General features: G+C 48.6%; 2 protein-coding genes across 4 annotated transcripts; both read left to right on the plus strand.

The window, feature by feature from the left end:
- Positions 1-3,074: 3,074 nt before the first annotated feature.
- SLC25A43 (solute carrier family 25 member 43) lies at positions 3,075-13,823 on the plus strand. Of its 3 annotated transcripts, XR_014493608.1 has the most exons (7): positions 3,075-3,410; positions 4,736-4,977; positions 5,256-5,428; positions 10,539-10,673; positions 11,606-12,101; positions 12,300-13,127; positions 13,582-13,823. XR_014493608.1 is itself a non-coding variant. In XM_083371937.1 (5 exons), exons 1-5 carry the CDS (start codon positions 3,133-3,135, stop codon positions 11,780-11,782), a joined length of 1,005 nt encoding a protein of 334 aa, XP_083228063.1. In that variant the 5' UTR covers positions 3,075-3,132; the 3' UTR covers positions 11,783-12,241. The 3 variants fall into 3 exon arrangements, 1 of the variants encoding a protein (XP_083228063.1); XR_014493607.1 differs by having other exon boundaries at positions 12,300-13,823; XM_083371937.1 differs by lacking the exons at positions 12,300-13,127; positions 13,582-13,823 and having other exon boundaries at positions 11,606-12,241.
- A 2,038-nt stretch (positions 13,824-15,861) lies between these two features.
- On the plus strand, positions 15,862-21,520 carry SLC25A5 (solute carrier family 25 member 5). The gene is made up of 4 exons (XM_083371943.1): positions 15,862-16,089; positions 18,964-19,450; positions 19,709-19,849; positions 21,096-21,520. Exons 1-4 carry the CDS (start codon positions 15,979-15,981, stop codon positions 21,251-21,253), a joined length of 897 nt encoding a protein of 298 aa, XP_083228069.1. The 5' UTR covers positions 15,862-15,978; the 3' UTR covers positions 21,254-21,520.
- The last annotated feature ends 5,316 nt before the right edge of the window (positions 21,521-26,836 follow it).

Below are 26,836 nucleotides of genomic sequence, written 5' to 3' on the forward strand. Positions count from 1 at the left end.
GCTGGAGTCCCAGGCAAGCCGGGCGGATGGGAGCTGGAGTCCCTCCCCTCAGAGCCCGGGCGCGGCCAGACGCAGGGGGCCTTCCGCACCCCCAAACCTCCCTCCCAGGCGCCGCCGCCGCCGCCGCCCCCCTCGGCCTCTCCTCCGCGCGCGGCCTACCGGGCCTGCCTCGCCGCTCCGCCGCCGCCGCTTCCTGGCCCGGCCTCCCCGGGGCGGAGCCGCCGCGCCCCCTCGCCCCCCCTCCGGCAATGGCGGCCTTGCCGCGCTCGACCGGACGGACCTCGGCCTGTGCCCCGCCGGGGTTTCCGGAGGGCCGCTCGGCGCCGGTCCTGCCCCGCGACCGAGGCCGCCGCTCGGCCAACGGGCCCCGGGGGAGTCCGCACCGGAGGACCGCGTCGGTCCACGCCCTCCTGGAGGGCTATAGGGGAGATCCCCCGCCTCGGGTCCCCCCCCCAGTCCCGGCCAGGGCTGCTGGGAAGACACACACACACCCCGCCTCGTCCTGGCCGGCTGGACTCGAACCCAGGGCCGAGGCAGGCGGGACAGGTCTCGTCCGGAGCTCTGCCCCCTTTTTGACCCATGGCGAGGGGTCCAAGGCAGCCCCAGGACTGACCTGGGGAAGCAAGAAGACCCTCCAGGACACCAGTGACCCCCCCCACCCCCACCCCAGCAACTCCTCTAGGGCCAGTTTCAGCCCTTCCTGCACAGATGTGGGGCGATTTGGCAACCCCCATGGCAATGATATCCCCCCCTCAACAAGCCTTATTTCCACCCCCAAACAACCCCACCCTTACAGGGTGACTTCTGAACCTGACCCCCTCCCCAATTCTTGCAAAAAGCCACTTGCCACGCAGAGGTCGGGGTTCGGCTCCCCCCACCCACGGGTGCAAGGCTAGAGGGAGCCTGAATCCCACACATCTGGAGCAGGGCTCAGCTGGAAGGGGCTGGGGGGAGCCTCAGGTCTTCACCTCCCCCTTCCCCCAGGGAAGAGGGGCTCCTTAGGGGCCAAATCCCCGGGACCCTAAGCAATCCTTTTTGGAAACAGCTGCCTCTTTGCATGCAAGCTTTTTTTAAAAAAAATAATCCCATTTTCTCTGCAAACAGGGAGATTTCTCAGGGTGCAGAGAACCATGAGAGAAGATTCTGGAGAAGGAATCTATTTAGCAAACCTCAGTGGACTTTGCTTTATCTTTCCTTTGAAAAAGGAGAGGCAGGCAGCGGGGAGGACAATCCGGGAACAGGTTTTTGCTAAGCATCCTCCAGGAACAGGGTTCAAGAAGGGGGAAGCCTAATCCATCAAACCCACCAACCAGACCGTGTAACTCCAGGACTCCTAACCCATTTCCGGCCACTGTAAACGCGCCGCCTGACAGGCACGGTAGCAACAAGTGTGCCAAGACCCGGTTTAGCCTTTCCGTCCCCATTGCCTCTTCCAGCAAAACCATCCCTAATGTTCTGCCTGGAACAATGACCGTGGCAGATAGGCTAGGGCCGAGAAGGACAAACAGTGCCCCAAACCGGGTACAGGCTGGCATCTCCAGCACCCAAGCCCGGCGCTCTCCCCATTGAGGGCTCCTTGGTGCTTTTTGAGCTAGGTCGCTTTCTTGCAGAGGTTTCATTACTCAAAGTAGGCAACATCATCAGTGTGATGACGGGGAGCTAGTCCTGACTAGCACTGATGATGTTACCTAGTTTGGCTCATGAAACGTCTGCAAGAAAACCACCAAGCTCAGAGAGCACCAAGGACCCCACAATCCTCCTCCTCTCCACACACCCCGCTTTTTCACAGCACTGACGATGTCACCTAGGTGGGTCATGAAACGTCTGCAATAAAACCACCAAGCTCAGAGAGCAGCAAGGACCCCCAGTCGTCTCCTCCTCCTCCTCTTCTCTTTTTTTCCTCCTCTCCACACAGCCACTTCCTTCTAGCACCGATGATGTTCCCAAGGACCCCACAATCCTCCTCCTCCTCCTCTCCATTCTAGTGTTACCTAGTTGGGTAATGAAAGGTCTGCAAGAAAACCACCCAGCTCAGAGAGCACCAAGGAACCCACAGTTCCAGTCGTCCTCCTCCTCCTCCTCCTCCTCTCCACACAGCCCGCTTTCTCCCAGCACTGACGATGTCACCTAGGTGGGTCATGAAACGTCTGCAATAAAACCACCAAGCTCAGAGAGCACCAAGGACCCCACAGTCCACCTCCTCCTCCTCCTCTTCTTCTTTCTTTTCTTCCTCTCCACACAGCCACTTCCTCCTAGCACCGATGATGTTCCCAAGGACCCCACAATCCTCCTCCTCCTCCTCTCCATTCTAGTGTTACCTAGTTGGGTAATGAAAGGTCTGCAAGAAAACCACCCAGCTCAGAGAGCACCAAGGAACCCACAGTTCCAGTCGTCCTCCTCCTCCTCCTCCTCCTCCTCCTCTCCACACAGCCCGCTTTCTCCCAGCACTGACGATGTCACCTAGGTGGGTCATGAAACGTCTGCAATAAAACCACCAAGCTCAGAGAGCACCAAGGACCCCACAGTCCACCTCCTCCTCCTCCTCTTCTTCTTTCTTTTCTTCCTCTCCACACAGCCACTTCCTCCTAGCACCGATGATGTTCCCAAGGACCCCACAATCCTCTTCCTCCTCCTCCTCTCCACACAGCCCGCTTTCTCCCAGCACTGACGGTGTCACCTAGATGGGTCATGAAACGTCTGCAACAGACCCACCAAGCTCCCAGCCCGCAGCTCCCCAGACTCCGCTTTCCCGGCTCTCTCTCCCCTTTACCCGCCTCGCCGCCGCCGGCGCCGTCCCCCGGGAGCCGAAAGGCGGGCCGGCCTAGAGATCGGCCGCCTCCCCTGGCCAACGGCTGCCCAGGCGGGCGGGCATCCCGGCCGCGAAACGCTCCAGCCGCGCCGCCGTCGGGTCCCCGCGCTGCAGCCTCCCCTGCGCTCCGCTCGCCGCGCGCCCTGCGCCCCAGAGCCGGGAGGGCGGCCCGCTTGGCGCGCCCTTCCCCTTCCTGTCTCCGGCCCGCCCGCCCGCTCGGCTGGCTGGCTGGCTGGCGCCGCCCCCGGCCGCCCTGTCGGGGGAATCGCGGAGAGCTCGGCGGCGCCTCCACCGCGGCCCGGAGCCGCCGGGCATGGTGCGCCATGGCCACCTGGAAGCGCGACGGGCGGCTGACGGCGCTGCAGCGGCTGGGCTGCGCCGGGCTGGCCGGAGCGGCGAGCCACAGCCTGACGGCCCCGCTGGAAGTGCTCACCGTGCTGGGCCAGGTCGGGGCGCTGGCCGGGCGGCCGGGCGAGGGCCTCTGGCAGGCGGGGAGCCGGCTGTGCCGGGCCGAGGGGCCGGGCGCTCTCTGGAAGGGCAACCTGAGCGCCTGCCTGCGCCTCCTGCCTTACAGCGCCGTGCAGCTCGCCTCCTACCGCCGGTAAGCCTCGGCAGGGAGAGGGAGGGCGAGGGGGGACCGGGGGAGGGAGCAAGCGGCGATCCGGCTTCGTTTTCCGGCGCCCGACCGGGTCGTGAAAGCGGAGCAGCTGCCCCGGCCCGGCGCGCTCCGCTGGGTGAGTCCGAACCTGGCGTGGGAGGTTGCACCGTCTTGTGTCGTTTGGGGAGCAGAAGGGAAGAATCAGAATCGTTTGACTCGGAATAGAGCTGGAAGGGACCTTAGAGGTCTTCTAGTCCAGCCCCCTGCTCAAGCAGGAGACCGGCCTAGGCCAGGGGTAGGCAACCTCGGCTCTTTTATGACTCGTGGACTTCAACTCCCAGAAATCCTGAGCCAGCTGGCTCAGGAATTCTGGGAGTTGAAGTCCACGAGTCATAAAAGAGCCGAAGTTGCCTAACCCTACCCCGGGGGTAGGCAAGCTCGGCTCTTTTATGACTCATGGACTTCAACTCCCAGAATTCCTGAGTCAGCGTAGCTGACTCAGGAATTCTGGGAGTTGAAGTCCATGAGTCATAAAAGAGCCGAGGTTGCCTACCCCTGCCCTACCCTATACCATTTCTGCCAAATGGCTTGTCCAATCTCTTCTTAAGAGCATCGTCCATTGATGAAGCACCCACAACTTCTGGAGGCAAACCGTTCCACTGGTTAATTGTCCTCCCTGTTAGGAAGTTTCTCCTTAATTCCGGGTTGCTTCTCTCCGTGATTAGTTTCCATCCGTTGTTTCTGGCTAAATCGGTGGCTTCAAATATCTAGACCACCAAGATTTCTCCTGTTGCCTTCAAGAAAGATGATGGGAAGCTACCAGCTAGCTGGAAGGAGGGGTCAAGCAAAGGCCTAGCTTGGAGTCCTTCCATAGCTTCCCATCGCCTGGTGCGCTCACACAGAGAGGGCCTCCTCAGGGTGCCGTCCACCAGACAATGTCGGCTGGCGACCCCCAGGGGAAGGGCCTTCTCTGGGGGGGCACCTGCCTTGTGGTATCAGCTCCCCGGGAGCTCCGGATGACCCCAGACCTCCGGTCCTTTCGTCGTGACCTCAAGACATACCTTTTCCAACAGGCCGACCTGGACTGATGATAAGGGTTTTTAATTATGTTTTTATTGGTTTTAGTGGGGCTTTGTGATAGTTTAATTTTTTTTAAATATCTGTATTCTGTATTTTATTGTTAGCCGCCCTGAGTCCTTCAGGAGATAGGGCGGCATATAAGTCCCATAATAAATTAAATAAATAAATAAATAGCTGAAGCATTTGTTGAAGGAAAAGTTCCGGGTGGGGGGAAAAAATGACTTTTTCCTCTGTTGAACTCGCCTTAGATGTGTGATGCTACTGATGGATGATCTGGGTCATATTTCCCAGTGGAACGCCATCGTGGCCGGCAGTCTGTCTGGAATGATGGCGGCCGTCGCAACCTACCCGACGGAGGTGGTCAAGACCCGGCTGATTGTGCAGAATCGACGGGACCCTCCCTACAAAGGGATTCTTCATGCTTTATACATGATTTACCATCAGGAAGGAGCCTCTGCACTTTATCGGGGTGTTTCCTTGTCAGTATTAGGTATTTTAAGTTTCCTCTCCTCAAATATGGCTGATGTTCTATTATCTTTCAAGCTTGGCACTTTTTTAAGATGTCTGGACTTCAACCCCCAGAATTCTGTAAGAGGTGTACGCACGCTGCTTGTCCTTTTCTCATCCCTTCCCCCTTTCCCACCCTTAGAGTCTTCTCCAGAGGGGATCTGCCTTCGCAGATACTGTCCTAGCAGATCAATATTGATACCTATGTCCCTGCCTCTGGATATTCATTACCAAATCTACCATGTCTGTCTTCCCTAACAGGTGCAATCCCTTTTTCCATTGCTTCCTTCCTTGTTTACACTCACCTGGATGAACTCTGGGGTCAACCCAACCTCTCTTTCACACCAATGCAAAACTTCTTCAATGGCTGTCTGACTGCTGCAGTGGCCCAAACCTTCTCCTTCCCTTTTGAAACAGTCAAGAGGAAAATGCAGGTAAATTCTACTTCGGGGACCTTTTCACACCTGCCAAGGTGTGCAGCTTGACATCTGGTTGGGAATGGCGAGACCGTTGCCTCTCTTTGCCCCTGTAGGGACCCAACGCGATGTGCATCCCAGTCTTATAGAGTTGTCTAAATACAGGTAGAAGCTCTGTTTCTCCCCCCCCCCCCTCTTTACAACCCGGTGAGGTAGGCTGGGCTGAAAAAGGGACTGCCCCAAAAGCAGTATAACTTGTCATTTGCCAAGTTTGAAAAACACTACAGCATCTGCAAATGGAATTGACTTTTTTAATTATTATTATTACAAAAAGTCAACCATTAATAGCACAAGTCCCCCCCCCTTAATAAAAGGATAAGGAAATTAGCCGTCTTAAACTGCCGGTAGGTTTATCACGCATGTTATTCTCCCAACAAAAAAGTCTGCAAAATATTAGAAAGTTCTTTCTTGTCTCTTTTATTTATTCCATTACAGAAATGAGGGGGTAGGGATGAAATGATCACAGCCCCCAACCTCATTGCCTGCCCCCCCTTTTTTCAGATTCAGTATAGCAGGGGTCTTCAAACTTGGCCCTTTTATGACTTGTGGACTTCAGCTCCCAGAATTCCTCAGCCAGGCATGCCTGGCTGAGGAATTCTGGGAGCTGAAGTCCACAAGTCATAAAAGGGCCAAGTTTGAAGACCCCTGCAGTATAGGGCTGTGGGGGAAGAAACATTTGCCTCTTTTGAACCGCTAGGGGGCACCCTACTGCTACTGAAATATTCACTTGGTTAGAATTTCCTTTCTATTGCAGAATTTCCTTAAAGGAAAATTATTAAATACAGATAGTCCTTGATTTACGACCCTCATTGGGAGCAAAACTTCCATCGCTAAGCAGTGCAGTTTTAAAGTGAGCCATCACGTGACCGCTGCACCCAATTTTATTATCTTTGGGGCTGCAAATCTGCTTTCCCCCATGGACTCTGATTGTGGAAGGGAACTTGAGAAAGTCACAAAGGATGATCACGTGACACACACACACACACACACCCCAGGACAGTGCAGTTGTCAAAAATACCACGCAGGTTGACAGGTGACCAAAATTATGATCACGTGACTGCGGGAACATTGCAATTGAGGTGAGAACCTGTCGTAGATCGCTTTTTCCAGTGCTGTTGTAACTTCAAATAGTCACCAAGCCAATTACAGTCATAAGTCGAGGACTGCCTGTTTGGTCTTGAAAAGAAATTGTTTAGGAGACAGTCCATTCACTGGGTCGTTGGTGGTATTCATCCCAATTTTATTCCTGGTTTGTTTCTTCCCTTCGTTGCCGATTGGCACGTGAGAGAAATAAAAGGTACAAAATTGGCTCCGTTTTATGTACACTTATTGTATTTCAAGCCTACTCTTGTCTCTGAGAGCTCAAAGGCAGCTAGTCCTCAATATGTACCCTTAATGGAGCCGTCCATTACGGTCGTATGCCCTGGTGATCACATGAGTGACCTGCTTTTATGAACTTTTTGTGACGGTCATTCAACAAACCCAGGAGCTTCCGGTTTTCAGGAAAACCATTGTAAAATGCTGTCACAGGACCACAAAGGAAAAGTATTGACAAGCGCCCAAACTGTGGTTGCGTAACTGCAAGGCAGCCCAACCATCCGAGTTTCAGAATCCGGCTATAACTCCCTTTTGTCAAGTAGGTTATATCTTCGAACCGCCGCTAAGCGAAGATGGAGACTGATTAATATTTATATGTTACCTTTATATATAAGGGTGTAGATCTATGCCTATGTTGTAAATAGTATGTTTGAAATGTGGTTTATGTATATGTACACTTTGAGAGCAAGCAACTAAATTTCATTTTTAATGTGTGCCTTTGTGCCTACAGGAAAAAATGAAAATAAAGGTTATCTAATCTAATCTAATCTAATCTAATCTAATCTAATCCTTATAGTTCTCAATTTACCACCACGATTGAGCCCAAAATTTTCTGTTATTGAGACATTTGTTAAGTGAGTTTTATGACTGTTCTTGGCATAGTTGTTAGGCGAGTCACTGCAGTTGATAAATTAGTAACCCAGTCGTTAAGCGAAACTGGCTTCTCCCCCCCTCCCCGATTCTGCTTGTCGGAAGGTCACAAAAGGGGATTGTGTGACCTTGGGACACAACCACGGTCATAAGTATGAACCAGTTGCAAGCCTCTGACTTTTGATCACAGGATCGTGGGGATACGAAAGTGTGAAAAATGGTCACACGTCCCTTTTTTCAATGCCGCCGTCCCTTTGAACGGTCACTAAATGAAGTGGGGTAAGTTGAGGACTGACCTGTAATAGTTGAAAGGGCAGACTGCATCTCTTATAAACAGGCATGTCGCCCACTTGGCTGGCACCATCAGCTGAAGCTCTGCCCAGCAGATCATCTTTCCCTAACCGAAATATGAACACTTGCCAAGAGTGCAAATCAGAGTTGATCCTGCCAGAGCAAAGGGGATCATTTAGGCTTATCACCTCTGGAAGCTGTCTTTGCAGATTGATTTACGGTACCTAAGGTCAGAGTCAGAAAGAGGAAACAGCTTTTGTTTTAAGTCCTCCACCTGGGCATGCTTAAACTGTTCTTTCTGCAGATCTGGGGTCTGTTTGTGTGTCAGCCTACTACACCCAGGCTCCGAAGGGGTTAAGCATTGTGCTAGTATTATATATATATAAATCATATGTGCACAATAATGACAGAGAACCTTTCAGGCAAAAGCCTGAAATATTAAAGGGGAATATTTGTAGCTCAGGGCTGACTTAAGGGGTCCTTGGTGCTCTCTGAGCTTGCTTGCTTTTTTGCAGATGTTTCATGACCCAACCAGGTAACATCATCAGTACTAAAAGAAAGTGGGGTGTATGGAGAGGAGGAGGACTGTGGGGGTCCTTGGTACCTTCTGAGCTAGCTTGTTTTCTTGCAGACATTTCATGACCCAAACTAGGCAACGTCATCACTGCTATCACTAGCGCTGATGACGTTACCTAGTTTGGTCACGAAACGTCTACAGGAAAACAAAGTAGCTCAGAGAGCACCGAGGACCCCTAAAGTCTGAACTAACACAGGTAGTCCTCAACAGCAAAGGCTGGGATGAAATAGGTGTTTAGATCCGTTCTCCTTCAGCCTATAATTGTAACCTTCTTATCAGAAATATCCTATTTTAATGCCCTGCAAATAGAAAAGTAGCAGAGGGGCGAATAGTCGTCACCCTAGTCTTCTACTTGTGAGGAGTTTTTAAGCACAAGAGTTGTTGGGTTTTTTTTTTAATATGATCCTTCACACCTGGAGTGGAACATCCTAGCAGTTATTTTTCCTTTTGCATTATTTCTTGACCGTCCAGTTTGACTCTTCAGCTTCAGAAGATATTGTTGATATCTTCAAAGCTTCTTGCAGCTTTCTGAAGTTGGAAAAATAGGGAAAGGAAATGAGGTCAGCCCTTCACAGCTTAACTTGCAAGTTTTGGCATTCCACCGGGTGCCTCAAAAACATCAAAACACATTTGTTTGGGAACGAGGGCAGAGACAAGCGAATCAAAATTATTTCTCTAGTACTTTATACTGAGGCTGTGTTGGTTAGAGTAACAATCCTTGTGTTAAACCAGGCTTACAGTTGCTAAAATCAGAAATCCTTCAACAAACCATATTGGTCCGTATGGGGAAAAAATGTAGTCCATATCTCTTGAGATTATGCCGCCGATAGTCCTCGTTTTGCAACCCCCTCGTATAGCGGCTGTTCGCAGTCACAGTAGCGATGGAAAAAGGCACTTTGCAAACAGTCCTCACATTTATGACCTTTAGAGGTCTGTAAAGCAAAGGATAAGCTGAAGCAAGAGGGAAAGCCCAGTTGCAGTTCCACTTAGTGACCGGCTTGCTGATCCAGTTGTGGCCGTTAAATGAGGACTGCCGAAACTGCAGTGTTTGAAAATTCAGACACCAGCTGTCCTTCCGAGATCAATTTCAAAGCCAGCCTGTCCTTCGGTGACATTTTGATTGCGTAAGATCATGGCAGGTGAACAATCAGGAGTTGCAGCAAAATGGATCTCTTATATTTTAAATTTACATTTACATTTACATTTATTATATTTGTATACCGCCCTTCTCCCGAAGGACTCAGGGCGGTGAACAGGGCACATATAAAAATACAGAATACAAAAATTAAAAAAGAATTAAATAAGAGCCCGAGCTAAAACAGTAGAATAATATAAAAATCCACAATAAAAACCCCAGCACATCCCCCATCAGGCCAGGCCGGCTTGTTCAAATAGGTAGGTTTTCAGACCGCGTCGGAAGGAGCGAAGGTCAGGTGCCATCCGGAGCTCAACCGGCAGCTGATTCCATAAATCCAGGGCGCCCACAGAGAAGGCCCTCCCCTTGGGGGCCACCAGCCGACATTCTCTGACCGGTGGCACCCTGAGGAGGCCCTCTCTGTGGGAACGCACAGGGCGGAGGGAAGTTGACGCCGGTAGCAGGTGATCCCCGAGGTACTCCGGACCCATGCCATGTAGGGCCTTGAAAACCATTACCAAAACCTTGAACCTCACCCGGAAGACAACTGGTAGCCAATGCAGCTCGCGGAGCAAAGGTGTAACATGGGAGTACCGGGAAACTCCCAAGACAACTCTCGCGGCTGCATTCTGTACCAGCTGGAGCCTCCAAGTAGTCCCTGACTACAACAGTTATGTTTAGTGACTGCTCAAAGTTACAGCAGCACTGAAAAAAGCCACTTAGGACTGTTTCTCACACTTAACGACCATTGCAGCATCCACCATGATCACATCACTAAAATTCAGATGCTAGGCAACTGGCATGTGCTTACGATGGTTGCAGTGTCCCGGGATCACAAGGCCCCCTTTTGTGACGTTCTGACAAGCCAAGTCCATGGGGAAGCCAGACTCATTTAACAACCGTGTTACTAACTTATCAGCCGCCGGGGTTCGCTGAACAAACCGAGGCAAAAACATCGTAACATGGAGCAAAATTCACTTCGCAAAAGTCCCATTGAGCCACAGACATTTTGGGCCCAGTTGTGGTCGTAAGCCAAGGATTCCCCGTGGCCGATGTCACTGCTTTAAAAACCTCCTCTCTCTTCTCTTCCTGAGCAGGCTCAGAGTCCTTGCCTCCCATCTTCTGGCGGGGTTGATGTCCATTTTACCGGTGTGATAGATTGCTTTAGGCAGACAGCGAAAAACAAAGGAGTCCTCGCTCTCTGGAACGGACTAACTGCCAATTTACTCAGGGTAAGCCTTCCTGCCCAGTTCCACTGGAAAATAATCTTGCTGTTCCAATAACAACAACAATGACAATAATAACAACAACAATAATAAAGTTGGAAGGGACCTTGGAGGTCATCTAGTCCAACCCCTTGCTCAGGCAGGAAACCCTATGCCATTTCAGACAAAATGGCTGTCCTGTCTCTTCTTAAAAACTTCCAGTGTTGGAGCTTTCACAGCTGCTGGAGGCAGGTTGTTCCACTGGTTAATTGTTCTTCATTTACGGATAGTCCCTGTCTTAAAACCCATTCGTTTGGTGGCCGTTCAAAGCGGGGGAAAAGTGACTTATGACCGTTTTTCACACACAGCGACCGTTTGCAACATCCCTGTGGTCACGTGATCAAAATTCGGAGGCTTGGCCTGCATTTAGGACAGTGACCAAAATTACAAAAGCACCAGCAAAAGAGGGACTTATGGCCATTTTTCAAATGTATGGCCGTTGCAGCATCCTAATGATCACATGATCAAAATTTGACGCTTGGCAACTGACTCGTATTTACGACGGTCGCCGTGTCCCAGGGTCTTTTTTTTTAAAAATAAAATGCTGGATACAGCTTAAGCGAAGAGACCATTTTTGCAACAGTGTCAATAGAGACACAGCAGAAACAAAATATCTCCTTTAAGCAAGCCTACAAGCCCCACGGGTTAAAAAGGCGTTGTGGCTAGTTAAAATTTGCCATTCCTGCATGGTTACATCCGAGTAGACACCTGTGTATGTTGCAAAAACAGCATCCCTCCAATGAACGAAATAAAATATTAATTGAAGGATCTTAATTATCAAAGACTTCAGTGTTTTCCCAGACTGACATCCTAGGGATAAAATGGTCTCTCAGTCAAAAATAATAATAATTAAGATTTAATTTTGAAAGTAATTTTAGCTTTTGTGTTTATTTACCCAGATCGTCCCTTACTTTGGGATCATGTTCAGCACTTTTGAATTCTGTAAGCGGGTCTGCCTGTACTGGAATGGTTACACCGATTCCCCTTTACGCTACGCCCTTACTCCCGGTGTAGACCAGAGTTTACAACCTCAGGAATTGCAAGACATAAAGCTCCTTGGACGTCGAAACTTCTAAGTCTCTTGATGCATTTTCGAACGCAGCTTCCCAGCAAAAAGAGCCACTGAGATTCACAGCCAGCTATCTTGTCTTCCACGGAATTGCTGCCAGAGGCCCCAAAGGAAATGGGACATAATTTCCTTATTTAAGATGGTCTGCACAACCGGAGAACCTCCCAAGCTGATAAAATCCATCCACTCTCATTTATTGCCAACTGTTGAACTGTGGTGCTGTCTAACCTTGGTTGTTTTCTTGCAGATGTTTCATTGCCCAACTAGGTAACAACATCAGTGCTGGAGGGAGAGTGGGGGATGTGTGTGTGTGTGTGTCTGTGTGTGTGTGTATGTATATATATTTATTTATGTAAATTACTAACAAAGGGAGACTTAATTCTTTGTTAGTAATTTACATAAATATATGAGCTGTCACCGGTATGACTACTGCCTGTTCGATGGCCTTCAAGATAGGCTGAAACAGGAAATAAAGATTTGTCCCATGTTTGGGGCCTAGCAAGGTAATCTAAATAGTTAACAAGTATTTGACATATATATATATATATATATATAGAGAGAGAGAGAGAGAGAGAGAGAGAATTAATTTCACTCCCTTCTAGCACTGATGATGCTACCTAGTTGGGTAATGAAACGTCTGCAAAAAAACAACCAAGCTCAGAGAGCACCAAGGACCCCACAGTGGTCTTTCTCCTTTTCTCCACACACCCCACTTTCTTCTAGCACTGATGAGATTACCTAGTTCGGTAATGAAACGTCTGCAAGAAAACAACCAAGCTCAGAGAGCACCAAGGACCCCACAGTGGTCTTTCTCCTTTTCTCCACACACCCCACTTTCTTCTAGCACTGATGAGATTACCTAGTTCGGTAATGAAACGTCTGCAAGAAAACAACCAAGCTCAGAGAGCATGGGGATCCCACACTTCAACCCTGAGTTACAAACATTCACTTCCAACTCTTGGAACTATTGATTGCAATGGTGTCGCCATTTTGGTTTCCTAACTTACGAACTCTAAAAAGCTCCGTTCCTTTTTCCAGTGCAGCCTGACCCGTCACAGCATAATAATGAGTCTCAGATCAGAAATGTGTGAAGCCGTCATTCGTCACAGGCTCATCGGAAAGGAGAACCAGGGGCCAATGCGAGACAATCTGACATCCTGAAGATGGGAATCCCATGGGGACTTTTTGGAAGTACAGCCCTCCTCTTAGAAGTGGAGTTGTGTGTGGGAGGAGGAGGAGGAGGATGCTAAAAAAAAAAAAAGATCCTTCTCCACATCAAAACCCCCTGGCCATAGAAAGCTAGCTGATGGAGATCAGATGAGAGATGTCCCTGACATACTGGCTTTCCACAGGTAGGGATTTTAATAGGATGGTTGAACTTTTAATTCTGCAAAACAGCAACCCCCTCATCTACCCACCCATCCCTGCCTTAGATTCCGAAATGGAAAAGCCCCAAGGACTGTAGTACATGCTGCTTGGATTCTGCTGGAGTCTCCCAGTGATCTGTAGTCTTAAGATGTCCCAAAGGTGCTTTTTTCAAGAGGCAAATGGACTTCTTTTACTTTGAAGATATTTCGCTTCTCATCCAAGAAGCCTCTTCGAAGAAAAAAAACCAAGTCCAAGCTCTGAGCTTCGGCTTCAGAGCAGAAGAAGCTTCTTGGATGAGAAGCGAAACGTCTTCAAAGAAAAACAAGAAAGCTCCATTGCCTCTTGAAAAAGCACCGTTGGGACAACCAGGACCTGGAGGATGGAGAATCTCCACGGACATGTAGTCTTAGTTCTCTCTCTCTCTCTTTTTTTTTTTAGATCCCCAAAAAGCTTGCAAATGAACAGCAGTGACCAAATGTACAGGCAAGTTCCCTCTCTCCTAATCTTGAAATACAATATGCCAGCACCGTTCTCTCTCTTCCTTGTTATTTTAGATACTCAGCCTAGTCATGAGGCTGTCAACAGTTGCTCTAAAATTCCTAGCAATAATGGGTTTTAATGGGGTTTTTCTTGCTGCATACTTGATACTGAACTTATTAATAAACAGGAGAACAAATGACACTGGCTTAAAAGTCTCATGGTCAGGTGATTTATACCTATTAACAAATCGGGCGACGGTCCCGCCGCCTTAACCTAGTGAAGTCAGAATAACCAGAGTTGGAAGGGACCTTGGAGGTCTTCTAGTCCCACCCCCTGCTCAAGCAGGAGACCTTACACCATTTTAGACAGATGACTGCCCAGTTTCTTCTCAAAAGCCTCCAGCGATGGAGCAACTGTAACGGATGGTGGGTAGCTTATGGATATTAAAATGATAGTAATAAATGCATTATGGAAATGACAGTCGCAAAGCAAATGTAAGGAATATACGCAGGCAAATTAGGCAGTCGCCTTGGGCCAGGTTTTTCAAAATGAACGGATCAAGTTCCTCCAGAGACCAAGGGAAAAAATAATAATAATGACTCCAATTTAGAAAGAGGCATCAGTTGCAATTTTTTAAAGGGACTCTCAGTCACTCAGTGAAACGTCGTCAGGAAGACTTCAGGGAATTGTCTTAGGTCCTTTTTATTTATTTATAACACAAAATTAGGTGGCTGCCCAACACACACCACATGCTAGGAGTACAAAACTTAACTTGAAGAGCACAAATTTCTCGGAAAGTTCTCCAATGTGCAATTAAGTCGGATGTGAAATGGCTGAATCCTCTTGATTAAGGGGTCAAAAATTTTTAAAAAGCAAAATTTGTCATTAAAAAGAGTTATTATTATGGGGCACGGATTGCATGATTCAGCTAAGATGCTAGTTGCTAGCGGCCTTCACAACAAAGCCACCGCTCAGGATATTTCTCTTATGTGACTGTCAAGAAAATGTAAGCTCTCAGCTGCCCTGCTTTTGTGCAGATTTTGGGTACTGGAAGAAAATAAGGTTTTTTGGGGGGTGTCTATGGGGTCCAGACAAAGTCTTAACCATTTAAAAACTCTCCCAGCCAGGGTTGGGGCCAAAGGGGTGGAAGGAGGAATGCCTGCCAGATCTCAAGATCTTTAGAAGATCCACTGCACCAGCCAGAGGGCCATCATTCCTAATTAAGGCCAAAGGTTGGGCATGTCCCTCAGCTCTTCCGGGTCAGGATGGGGGACCAAGGACATACCTTGTCCCAGAGCATCCAAGTCCTAGGAAGCCTTCCAACCTGGCCACTGCAAGGGACTACGACACAAGTGGGACGCTGCGTTGAACTCAACCTGGTTTGTTTACGGATCACTAAGCATAAACAGCCACAGTCCAGAAAGGAAACATTGGGATGGCAATAGGTGTGGCAAGATTAAAAGCCTGCTCCCCTGCCTCCCCCCCCCCCGACCCGTCCTTTTAAAGCATCTGGGGCAGGGGGTGCAAATTGCAACACCCGCAAAGCCAGGTAAGGGTGGTGCATCTACAAACCCGAATTAAGCTAACCACCTTTTAGCAAAAGGGGAAATCAGATACTTTTTTAAAAAAAAGATGGAGTTGCCTTCTGTATATTGAAATCAGCCCCCCCCCACTAAATAGGGACAGATCCCTCCTGGGGGGGCAGCACAATCCCAGCCCCGCCCGGGCAGAAGAACCAGGGGTGGCAATCACGATCGGGCGGGGCGGGCAGGGGGTGCCCGTCCCCACCTTGCCGCGGTCAGGCGGAGAGGGGACATTTAAGGACACGCGACGTTCCTTCCGAGGTTGTCGTGGGAACGCCCTGCCTGTGGGTCGTCCGACGTCACGCAGGTGGCAAGCCGGCATCCTTTGCGGGCCCCGTCGCCAAGGTTAAAGCCGGCCTCTTGCCCGGGTTTAATCCGGGTTTAGCAACCGGGATCTCCCGTGAGGGAGGCGACCCACTCTCCTCTGCCACCCCGACTCCCCCTGCCACGGAACAGATTGCGGGGGGGGGAAGAGCCCAAGATCTGGTTCCTCACTTCCCACCCACCTACCCCCCCTCCGCAGTCCTCCCCACGGTCCCTCCCTCCGCCCGGGAGCCAATCAGGGCGGTGAGAAGCGGCTTTGCGTGGCTGCCCGCGTCTCGTTTCCTCCCCACCCCCCCGTTCTCACGTTCAAGTCTGCAGCGCGCTATAAAAGCCGGCCATTTCCAGCGCTCGTTCCCAGTCCGCCGGCCGCCCTTTTGCCTCTCCGCGCCGCCTCGTTTTTCCCCTGCCGTCTGCCGGCTCGCAGCCTCGCCCTCCACCCGCCGCAAGCATGACCGACGCGGCCATCTCCTTCCTCAAAGACTTCCTGGCGGGCGGCGTGGCGGCCGCCATCTCCAAGACCGCCGTGGCCCCCATCGAGCGGGTCAAGCTGCTGCTCCAGGTGGGGCCTGGGGAGGGGGTGTTAGACGGGAGGGGGTCGAGGCTGGCTGGGGGGGGCTTTCTTTCCTGGAGATCGGAAGGGTCGGGAACCAAGCGGGGTGGGAAAGTGGGGAGGGGGCTCCCACGGGGCTGGCGGGGTGGGGAGTGGGCATCCGAGGGTGGATGGGGGGGCGTCCTGCCGCGTGGCCAGAGACGGGCCTCGTGCGCCGGAGGGGTGGGGGGGGAAGGGAAGCCGCGCCATCCCTTCCCCAAGGTCGCCCCAAGGAGATTGGGGGGGGCGCCTGAACTCCCCCCCCCTTTGCTGCCCTCCCCCCCACGCAGAAAACCCCCCCCCCACGGCCCGGATGGACCTGGGCTCCCCCATCTCCCTTTATGAAAGAGGGGGAGGGGGCGGCCAGGACCCTGGACGGCAGCCACCCCATCGCGCCGCCGCCTACGGAGAGCCGGGAATCTCTGCAAAAGCCATCCGCTGCTTTTTAAGGCTTGCCCACCCACCCACCCACGAGGAAACCCCCCCACCCTTTTTTTTCCTTCATTCCCCCTGGCTTCTGCCTCGCCACCCCCCCCACCCCCACCCCCGGCTGGTGGCGGAGGAATCGCAACTGCAACGGCGCCCGGGGGCGAACCGGTTCCGTCGACGCCGATCCCCGGGCCGGCGTTGCGGCGATTGAACTGCAGCGGAGCGCAAGGCGCTCCTCGCCTGGCCGGCTCTCTCTCTTGCCAGCTGCTCCGTCCCCTGCCAGCTGCTTCTGCCTTTTTCCTCCGGGCCTGCAAAGGGATTCATCCTGCCCTCGTGTCTCGGCCCTTCACCGGTTCCTCCATCTGCAGACCACCCCACCACCACCACCAACCGGCCATCCTGTGACCTTGAAGGGGGGAAGGGCAGCTGGGCTAAAATCTGGGGATGGATCAACCCCTGGGTCTTGCTCCACCCGCTCTTTTGGGGGTTCCCCCCTGGCGAACTGCCCGGCTTCAACCCAGCGGCTTTTTCTTGGAAGCCATTTGAGCTACAATTCCTTTTCTCTCTCCCCGTGTGCTGCCTGTGCACCGGAAAAGGCCTAGCAAGGTCACGGTAGATTGAAATGGCATCCTCGCTCCTTGCAGGGTGGCAACAGGAAGCCTTAAGGCCACATTGGGCCCCTGAAAAGGAAAGAGGCAGTTGCCGGGGAGTTTTTTTATTTTTTATTTATTTTTTAGGGAGCGGTGAATTGGAGAGAAAGACAGAAAATGCAGCTGTGTTTGGGGACCGGGCTGTGACCTGGTTGCTTAGCTAGCAGGCAGCTAAGGACATCTTGATCCCAGGATGGCGCCAAGCCACAATCTCCCAGGAAAGAGGTCACCTTGCAGAGAAGCTCTTATCAGTGGGTGGATTAGAACCCATTGTCTACCTAGCTTACCCAGGGGCAAATCCATTGAACTCAGCCTGTGGCCTCTGGCTGGCCTTGTAAACTCCCATCTCCCTTTAGGAATTCCGACCTGTTTTAGCCTGCCTACTCTGCTGTCCAGATCACACTCGTAAATTTCCAAGCTTTCAAAACTCAAAAACCTGAGATTTAAAAAACAGGGACTCCGATGCCAGTTGCTTCGTAGGCCCCTAGGCCCAAACCCTCGGCTACTCAGACTTTAAGGGGTGGTTTTTTGTTTTTTTTTTAAAAAGAGTTTCAACTGCAGTTCCTTCCTTCCGTCTCGGGGTGGAGAAAGAAAAACGTTACTTCCTGTACACTCTTTGACAAGACACAGCGTGTGTGATTCGACTGTACAGGACTTGTCAGGATTTGAGGTTTCAAACTGATGCCAGGCCCTTGCGCGGTTCCAGTAATTGCCTTCGTTCAGTGAATTGGGATTAGTTCTTGTCTCCTTGGCCTACTGAAATATGTTAGCCAGGGGTGTGTCTAAAAGCCACAAAGGGCACTGAATCGAGCGGTCTCAAAGCTAAGCTTTCACTTTCTCTTTTGAATCATTTGAGCAGCCTAACCTTGAATGTTGTAAGGGGGCACCGACCCAGCTTGTCCTGCCCCAATTATTTCCCAAATGTTGTAAAAAAACAACAACATATTGTAACATTTGCAATTAAAAGGAACCAGTTTGGTGTAGTGGTTAAGGCACCTGGCTAGTTACCAGGAGATGGTGAGTTCTAGTCCTGCCTTAGGCCTGAAAGCCAGCTGAATAATTTTGGGCCAATCACGAGGAGACTGTGAGTTCTAGTCCTACCTTGGACATGAAAAAATGGCTGGGTGACCAGTCAGTCACTCTTGGCCCATTTTTTTAAAAAAATTTTTCGCAGCCAGGGATGACCTCTCTGGTTTTAACAATTTGGCTGTTTACTTGGGCCTGGGGCTCAGAATGTGTTAAGGGCCCGGTTACTTGGCTTTAGTATTAGCTGATTAATCATCATGGCTGCTGTTTACTCTGATTTATTGGGTGCATGTTTTTATTGTTTTATTATTTTTTTAAAAGAGTTTTCATTGTTTTAGAATTGTAGGCCACTCAAGAGTCACTTGGCTGAGATGGGAGGGTATAGACCAGGGGTCTTCAGACTTGGCCCTTTTATGTTCTCTGAAAGATCAGTTGCTCAGGAAGACAGATGTTGCCCTATGCCAGGGGTCGGCAACCTTGGCTCTTTTATGACTCGGGGACTTCAACTCCCAGAATTCCTTAGCCAGCGTGTCTGGCTGAGGAATTCTGGGAGTTGAAGTCCACAAGGCATAAAAGGGCCAATTTTGAAGACCCCTGGTATAGACATTGAGTATGGGAGGGAGGGAGGGAGGGAGGAGGAAGGAAGGAAGGAAGGAAGGAAGGAAGGAAGGGAGAGGAAGAAAGTCTGAATGCAGCCAGTGCTGCTGTTTCTAACCTTCACCTTTTTCCCTTTTGGCAGGTCCAACATGCCAGCATGCAGATCACGGTCGAGAAACAGTACAAGGGCATCATCGATTGTGTGGTCCGAATCCCCAAGGAACAAGGGTTCCTCTCCTTTTGGCGGGGCAACCTTGCCAACGTGATCCGCTACTTCCCCACGCAAGCCCTCAACTTTGCCTTCAAAGACAAGTACAAGCAGATCTTCTTGGGCGGCGTTGACAAAAGAACCCAGTTCTGGCGTTACTTTGCAGGCAACCTGGCGTCGGGGGGCGCTGCCGGAGCCACGTCTCTCTGCTTTGTCTACCCTCTTGATTTTGCCCGAACGCGTCTGGCTGCAGATGTGGGCAAAGCCGGGGCCGAACGAGAGTTCAACGGTCTCGGTGACTGCTTGGTGAAGATCTTCAGGTCCGACGGCCTTCGGGGGCTCTACCAAGGCTTCAACGTCTCTGTCCAGGGAATCATCATTTACAGAGCAGCGTATTTTGGCATTTATGACACCGCAAAAGGTAAAGGGAGTGGGGGATTGGGTTTGTAGTCCTTTGCCCTACCTCCCAGTTGAAGTGCTAAGGCAGGAGTCTCCAATGCAGGCACCGTTTAGATAGGTGGACTTCAACTCCCAGAATTCCCCAGCCAGCCTCACTGGGGAATTCTGGGAGTTGAAGTCCACCTATCTTAAAAGTTGTCAGGATTAGGAAACACTGCTCTAAGAGACAGTAATTAAGCAGTATTTTTTTTTTTGTTTTTGGTTTTGCTTCTTTATCCAGGAATGCTTCCCGACCCAAAGAACACTCACATCTTAATTAGCTGGATGATTGCACAGACGGTAACAGCTGTTGCAGGCCTGACCTCATATCCCTTCGACACTGTCCGGCGGCGTATGATGATGCAATCTGGACGCAGAGGAGGTGGGTATCTAGCTTTTCCAACAGGAGAAAGTATTTGTAGCTCAGGGTTGAATGTAGAATTGTTGATAGTCTCTGAGCTTTGTGGTTTGCTTGCTTGGGATTTTCATGACCCAGCTAGCGGGTAAGATTGATGACGTTATCTAGTTGGGTCATTGAAATGTCTGCAAAAACCACCAAGCTCAGACAGCACCCAAGGATCCATCTAGCTTTTCTTCCAAATGTCCCTTTGTGACTGTTCTTTCACAGCTTTGTCAAATCTAGCTCGAGAATTCAAATAAAACCCCAGGTTCATTCTATCTCCAAAAAATCTTATTGTTTATTGAATACACTGCATGGTAATGCCAAAGCAAAACTAACTTTGAAGTTCCAACACCAGTTCACAGACTTAAGCAATAATGTTCCCAGCCAAACCCCCAATGTCTTCCCTAGTCCATATAAACAAGCTCCCTTTGTTATGGGAACCGTCTGCTTCAGATCCACACCTATTATGGCGTCCTTGAAAAGTGTTCAGGCTCTCACAGTCTTCAGAGAAATCGTAGAAGTTTTGTTTCTCCATCTATCCCTCTTGTAAGAAACATCTCCGCCCCCCCCCCCCTTTACTCTAAAGGCAAGTTGAAATGCAGAGGCACGTAGCTGCCAAAGTTTCATCTTTGACAAGCTTGCTTTGTTCTCCCTTAGGCCCACCCGGTAGGGGTGGGGAAATGTAACTAAGGAGGAGAATGACATTTTCTGAACATCATGGTTCTCCTGTATCAATTATGACTTTTATTGAGATGAATGGCCAGCTGGAGGAGCTCCAAGTCAAAAGGGGAAAAATCATTTTCAGCTCAAGTATCTTCCTGAATTCGTTGTTAAAGGGTAAAAAGATCCCAATGCTTTGTCATTAGTAATAGAACACTCTTTGATGTGATGTATAAATGGTCCTTTCTTACCAAGATGGCCCATGACAATGGATTCTTATTCCTCATTGGTTGTACTTGGCAGGAACCCACAACAAGGGGTTGCAGTGTTAGCCAATCAGAAACAGTCTCTTCCTCTGGCTTTCCTCTTTAGATTTCCCTTTCTGCTCTTTTTTTACCCTGCTCCATTTTAAATTGCGTTTTGGGGCAGGAACATCCCTAAAAAAAGATTTTATTAGGATTTCTCCAGCACTAGCAAAGCAGCGAAGCAACCGTTGTATTGTTGCAAACATCAGATTGAGTTGCTCATTTGGTTTTCTGCTTTTCTGTCTCTTTTTTCTCTCCAGCCGACATCATGTACTCTGGAACAATTGATTGCTGGCGGAAGATTGCGCGCGATGAGGGCGGCAAGGCGTTTTTTAAGGGTGCGTGGTCCAACGTCCTCAGAGGAATGGGAGGTGCTTTCGTCCTAGTCTTGTACGACGAAATCAAGAAATACACATAAACACACACACCCTCCCCATTTCCTTAGACGACCCTACATAATATTCCATGGACTGCATCAAAATTATTTATCATTTCCCCCCCCTCCCGCCCCCACCCCGGTGGTGTCTCTTAGTTAACAGAGAAGCCATGGTTTTGCTTGCCTGATCCTCTTTCTCAAGTCATTCCTTTGACGATGGGACTCAAACTTTATTTTTATTCAGTCACTCCTGTTAAAATAAGTTTGAGAAATAAAATGGGAAAGAAAAAAAAAGTACCAAAACTTTGTTGATATTCCTTTTCTTGGATAACGGGTTGTTGTTGTTTTTATGGTAGATAATAGCCTCCAGCTATTATTAAACTACAATTCACAGATGTTGCGTGCATCCTGAGTAAATACAGGTAATCCTCGATTTATGAGCATTCATTTAGGGACTGTTCAAAGTTAGAAAAGGCACCAAAGAAGTGACTTTACAGCGGTCACAATGTCCCTGCAGTCACACAACCAGGGCTTTTTTTCTCATAGAACGCTCAGAACGGAGTTCCGGCACCTTTTTTGGATGGAACCTTGTAGAGTAGGCAAGGTGGGTTGTATGACGTGTGTGAGTTCCAGCACCTTTTTCTTTTACAAAAAAAGCACTGCACACAACTATTGGCAAAGAGCCACTTTGCTAAGGGTTAAGGCACAAGGCTAGAAACCAGGAGACGGTGAGTTATAGGTCTGCCTTAGGCATGAAAGCTGGCTGGGTTACTTTGGGCCAGTCACCAGGAGACGGAGTTCTAGTCCTGCCTTAGGTATAAAAAAAACCACCTTGGTGACTTTGGGCCAATTCCTCTTTCTCGGCCAACCCACCTCACAGGATTGTTTTGGGGAAAATAAGAGGAAGAAGTACTAAGCGTGTACACTCAAAAGTTCTAGTCTAGAATAAAGGACTCTTCCATATTCCTGAGGGCAGGAAAGCTGCACAAGCCAGCTTCCTTTTATCTTCCAAGCATCCTCTTCTTAAATGTCAGGATTAACTGCAAGCTTGTTGGTCCATGGCAGCCTTTTTCAATTTTGGCAACTCTTAATGTTTTTTCTGGGAGTTGAAATCAACAGGTCTTAAAAGTTGCTGAAGTTGAGAAACGCTCTGTGGAACCCAGCTGCAAGTGGATTTTGTGTAATTTAAAGAAAAACCACTAGTGGGGCTAGTAAAGTCTCAGCAAGTTGTACAGAGTACCGTACAATCTATAGCTATCGTGGTTGTCTTGTTTTCCCTGCACCACTATTGCAAGCATACCCGTACGTCTATTTTATTTTATTTTTACAAATTGATGGTCCGCAGGAACCTTGCATTGAACTAGTCCCTCCGAGTCATTTTTCCAACAGCCTTTGCTCACTAGCCATAAAGCATTTTTAATTAAGTATGATTGTTGTTGTTTTTTTAAGACATAAGGCTATTGCACACTGAATAGACTGCAGCATAGTGTAAATCTAATTTATAGGCACTGGGAATCCAAACAATTGGTATGACTCATTTATTTATTTTTTAACATTCTTGAACCGCCCATCTCAAAGAGGGACTTTGTTGCGATACTTGCTTTATTGTGGTGGTCTGGAACTGAAGCCGCAATATCTCAAAAGAGTTATGTCTGCACTGATGCTTCACGTCGTTTGCCTCAAGAGTTTTGCAAGTCTCGGGGTGCTAGGAGTTGTACCACAAAGCTCCTTTCAAATGACCTTCAATCTCCAAAGCCTCAGAAAGCAAGACAAGAAGCAACAGATGGAAACTAAGCAAGGAGAGAGAGAAGCAGCCTAGAACTAAGAAATTTCCTCACAGAACAGTTCACCAGCGGAACAGCTTACTTTCAGAAGTTGTGGGTGCTCTTAACACTGGAGGTTTTCAAGAAGAGACTGGACAACCGTTTGCCTGAAATGGTGTAAGGGTTTCCTGCCTGAGGATGGGGTTGGACTAGATGACCTCCAAGGTCCCTTCCAACTGGGAAGATGTTCTGTCTCTCTGCCATGTTGTTGTCGTGGCCATTTTTTAAAATTTTATTAGATTTATATACCGCCCTTTCCCGAAGGACTCAGGGCTGTTTACAGGGCATTTTAAAATCACAATACAAAAGTTAAAAAACAATTAAAAAGATTAAATTATCCCTGCAAATAGAACAGTTAAAATTCTCAGCCTGGGCCAGAGAGCTCAAAGAGCCAAGTCTTCAGGAAAGATTTGGAAAGGAAGCTGTTTCATCTTGAAATTCCAGTTAGGCAGGTTCCTTTCTTCCAGTGTCGTGATTCTGCGATAGTGTTGTTCATTAAAGGGAGGGCCATTAATAGGACGCTGGAGCCCCATCAAACCTGTTGGAGCAAAAGCAGGGGAGCCGCTTAGCACACCTCAAAGGCCAGCAATTGATTCCTGCACAGGTTCGATCCATTACAGGAAGGGTTCTCAACCCTCATCTAAGGAGCCTGGTGCAATGAAAGGCTGACGGGGCCACGGCAAAGCCAAGAGCTGATCCTGCAAAAAAGGGTGGTCCTCACAGAACAGCCTTCGTTCGTGACGGTTCAAAGTTCCCATGGGCCTGAAAAAAAGCAGTTTACAACTGGCCCTTGCAGTGATGATCATAGCAGCATCCCCATGGTCACATGAGCTAAATTTAGGCACTTGGCATGTATTTGTGATGATGGCAAGCAAAGTCAGTGGGAGAAGCCAGATGTACTTAACAACTGCAGTGGAATAATAAGATTAGAATGGAATGGAATGCAGAATGGAACAGAACAGAATGAGGAATAGAGTAGAATACAATACAATATGGAACAGAACGGAATAGAATAGAACAGAAATACAGAATAGAATAGAATTACAGAGTAGAATAGAATAGAAATACAGCATAGAATAGAATAGAATAGAATAGAATAGAAATACAGAATAGAATAGAAATACGGAATAGAACAGGATAGGATAGGATAGAGAATAACGCCGTTGGAAGGGACCTTGGAGGTCTTCTAGTCCAACCCCCTGCTCAGGCAGGGAGGAAGCCCTCTACCATTTCAGACCAGTGGCTATCCAGTCTCTTAAAAGATTCCAATGTTGGAGCATTCGTAGTTTCTGGAGGCAACTTCTGTTCCACTGATTAATTGTTCCAACTGTCAGAAAATTACTTCTTAGTTCTAGGTTGCTTCTCTCCTTGATTAGTTTCCCTCCATTGCTTAACAAACATTGCAAAATTGGTAGTAAAACCAGGTTCTACTCACTTAACAATCACCTTGCTTAGAAATGGAAATTCTGGTCCCTGTTCTGTTTTTTTTTAAATAAATAAAAACATTTTATTTACAAGCCAAGGGTGACAGTGGGAGTCTGCTTCCTTGTTAATGACACCTGGCGGGGGGGGGGGAGAGGTGGATGGTAACAAGGTTGGAAGGGGTCCACGGGTGAATAAAAGGCTGAGAAGCATGACATGATAGCCTATGCAATGATATTTGATATATATTTTTTTTGACAGTGCCTGGGTTAAAGTCAGTCAGTTACTGGAATCTATTCATAATGATGTAACACAGTGTTTCTCAATCTCTTACTACTTTTAAGAAGTGGGGACTTCAAGTCCCAGAAATCCCCAGCCAGCACTTGAAATTTACACACATTTTTAAAATGATTGAGACACCCTAGCCTATCCTCGACCTATCAGCAGCCTACAAAATAGGCTATTATGAAACCAGAGTCTTCAGAGAGAATAAATAGTTCATCGGAAGCAACTACGTCACAGCCAAGCTGAAATTTTAACTGGAGAACATTTTGCTCTTTGTATTTTTTGCTGACTGCCACTCCACATGTGTGTTGCAACATCTTTTCAATGAGTCACTCTTTAGGCTGCCAAGTTTAATCAATAAAAAAGCTAGAATCTGAAGCATGCCATTGATCAAAAAAGTACTTGGACTAGTTAAACAGCAGAAGCCGTATCTAATCAGTCAACTCAAGGAACTAACTTAATATCAACTCTTAAGGTCTAATACAAGTGGTCCTCATTTAGTGACCAAAGTTAGGAGTGGAAACTTGGTCATTAAGCAGAGCTGTTGCTAAGTGAAATCACAACTGCGTTTATTATCTTGCTTCAGCTTTTCTTTGCTTTACAGACCCGGGAAGATTTTACATGTGAGACCTGGTTGTAAATTTAAATTTTCCTCACCGTTGCAATTTCGATTGCTAAATGAAGCAGTCACTAAATGAGGACTACCTGTGTTATATCATTGTTTTTTAAAAAAAATCAAGGTTTAACCTTACGTGTGACTCAAGAACTTAAGTTTTTCTCAGACTCTAATGGTTTAGAACTGAATTGTTGACTAGTTGCCATGATTTCCCCAAAATAAGACCTAACCACAAAATAAGCCCTAATGCGTCTTTTGGAGCAAAAAATAATATAAGACCCAGTCTTATTTTCGGAGAAACACGGTATGTATCAGCTGCCACCTTACCCTTGCTTGTGCTTCGCTGCTATGCAATAACAGACTGCCCTGAATTGTGGAGAGAGGGAATGAAGAGGGAAATGCTTGGGGAAACGAAAGTAAGTGCTGTGCCTTCTCGAGATGCTGCCTCAAGGTCACCCATCTTTCCTGAACCTGATTGGTGATACTGGGGTGGGCAATGAGGGAGGGAGAAATAGAACTTAGGGATTTGGGCACACTATTTTCAGTTCAAGGGACACGGTGGCTCCGTGGGTTAGGATGCTGAGCTTGTCGATCAGGAGGTCAGCAGTTTGGCGGGTCGAATCCCGAGTGCCGCGTAGCAGAGTGATGAGTGCCTGTTACTCGTCCCAGCTTCTGCCAACCTAGCAGTTCGAAAGCACATAAAAATGCAAGTAGAAAAATAGGGACCACTATGGTGGGAAGGTAACGACTAGTATGCATGTGCGGGGGAACCCTTACCTTTACCTATTTTCAGTTCTGTCTTTGCATTACTGCAATACCCTTGATCTTTAATAAACTATACCTTCCTCAACAAATGGAGCCAGAGGTTTAAGTTCTGGCAGCTCTGACATTATGCTAGAAATGCTAAGCACTCTCACTTAACTCCCAACCTGAAATAATCACTTTCTGTAGGAATCTCCAGCTTGTAATGCATGCGTCTGTGGATCTATTTCATTAGTTTTCCATACCCAGTTACAAAAATATATTTACCTACGGGAGCCGAGATGCCAATCAGGGTGTTCTGTGAAGAGACGGTTGCACTTGAGTAGATAGCATGCGTCCTTAACTGTGTTGAAATCAGCCCTTTTCTCTCTGCGTGTGTGTTTTCCCTCTGCTCTGTCGCCCAGTGTCTCCTTGTTGAATTGCATTGCACAACTTTTCCCCGTAGTACACCCCCCCAAAAAAAAGTTGGCACTGGAGTTACTGAACTGCTTTGAATAGTAGTAGAATGATTGCATTACTTCCTTGTAGCAGTCGGAGTGAGTAAGAGCTCTTCCACCGAAAAACTACTCTATTTGTTATCGGGGATTCAGGAAACTGTGACATCCAAGGTTTTAGGGTTGACTGCTTCTTAGTGGAGAGAAACAGGAATTAAATTTGAGGTCTCTAATAACATTGGCACCACTGTGGTTAGTTCTTCTAGCTGGCAATTCTTTCTCT

This window comes from Vipera ursinii (genome assembly GCF_947247035.1).
Source record: "Vipera ursinii genome assembly, chromosome: 12".
Lineage (NCBI taxonomy): Eukaryota > Metazoa > Chordata > Lepidosauria > Squamata > Viperidae > Vipera > Vipera ursinii.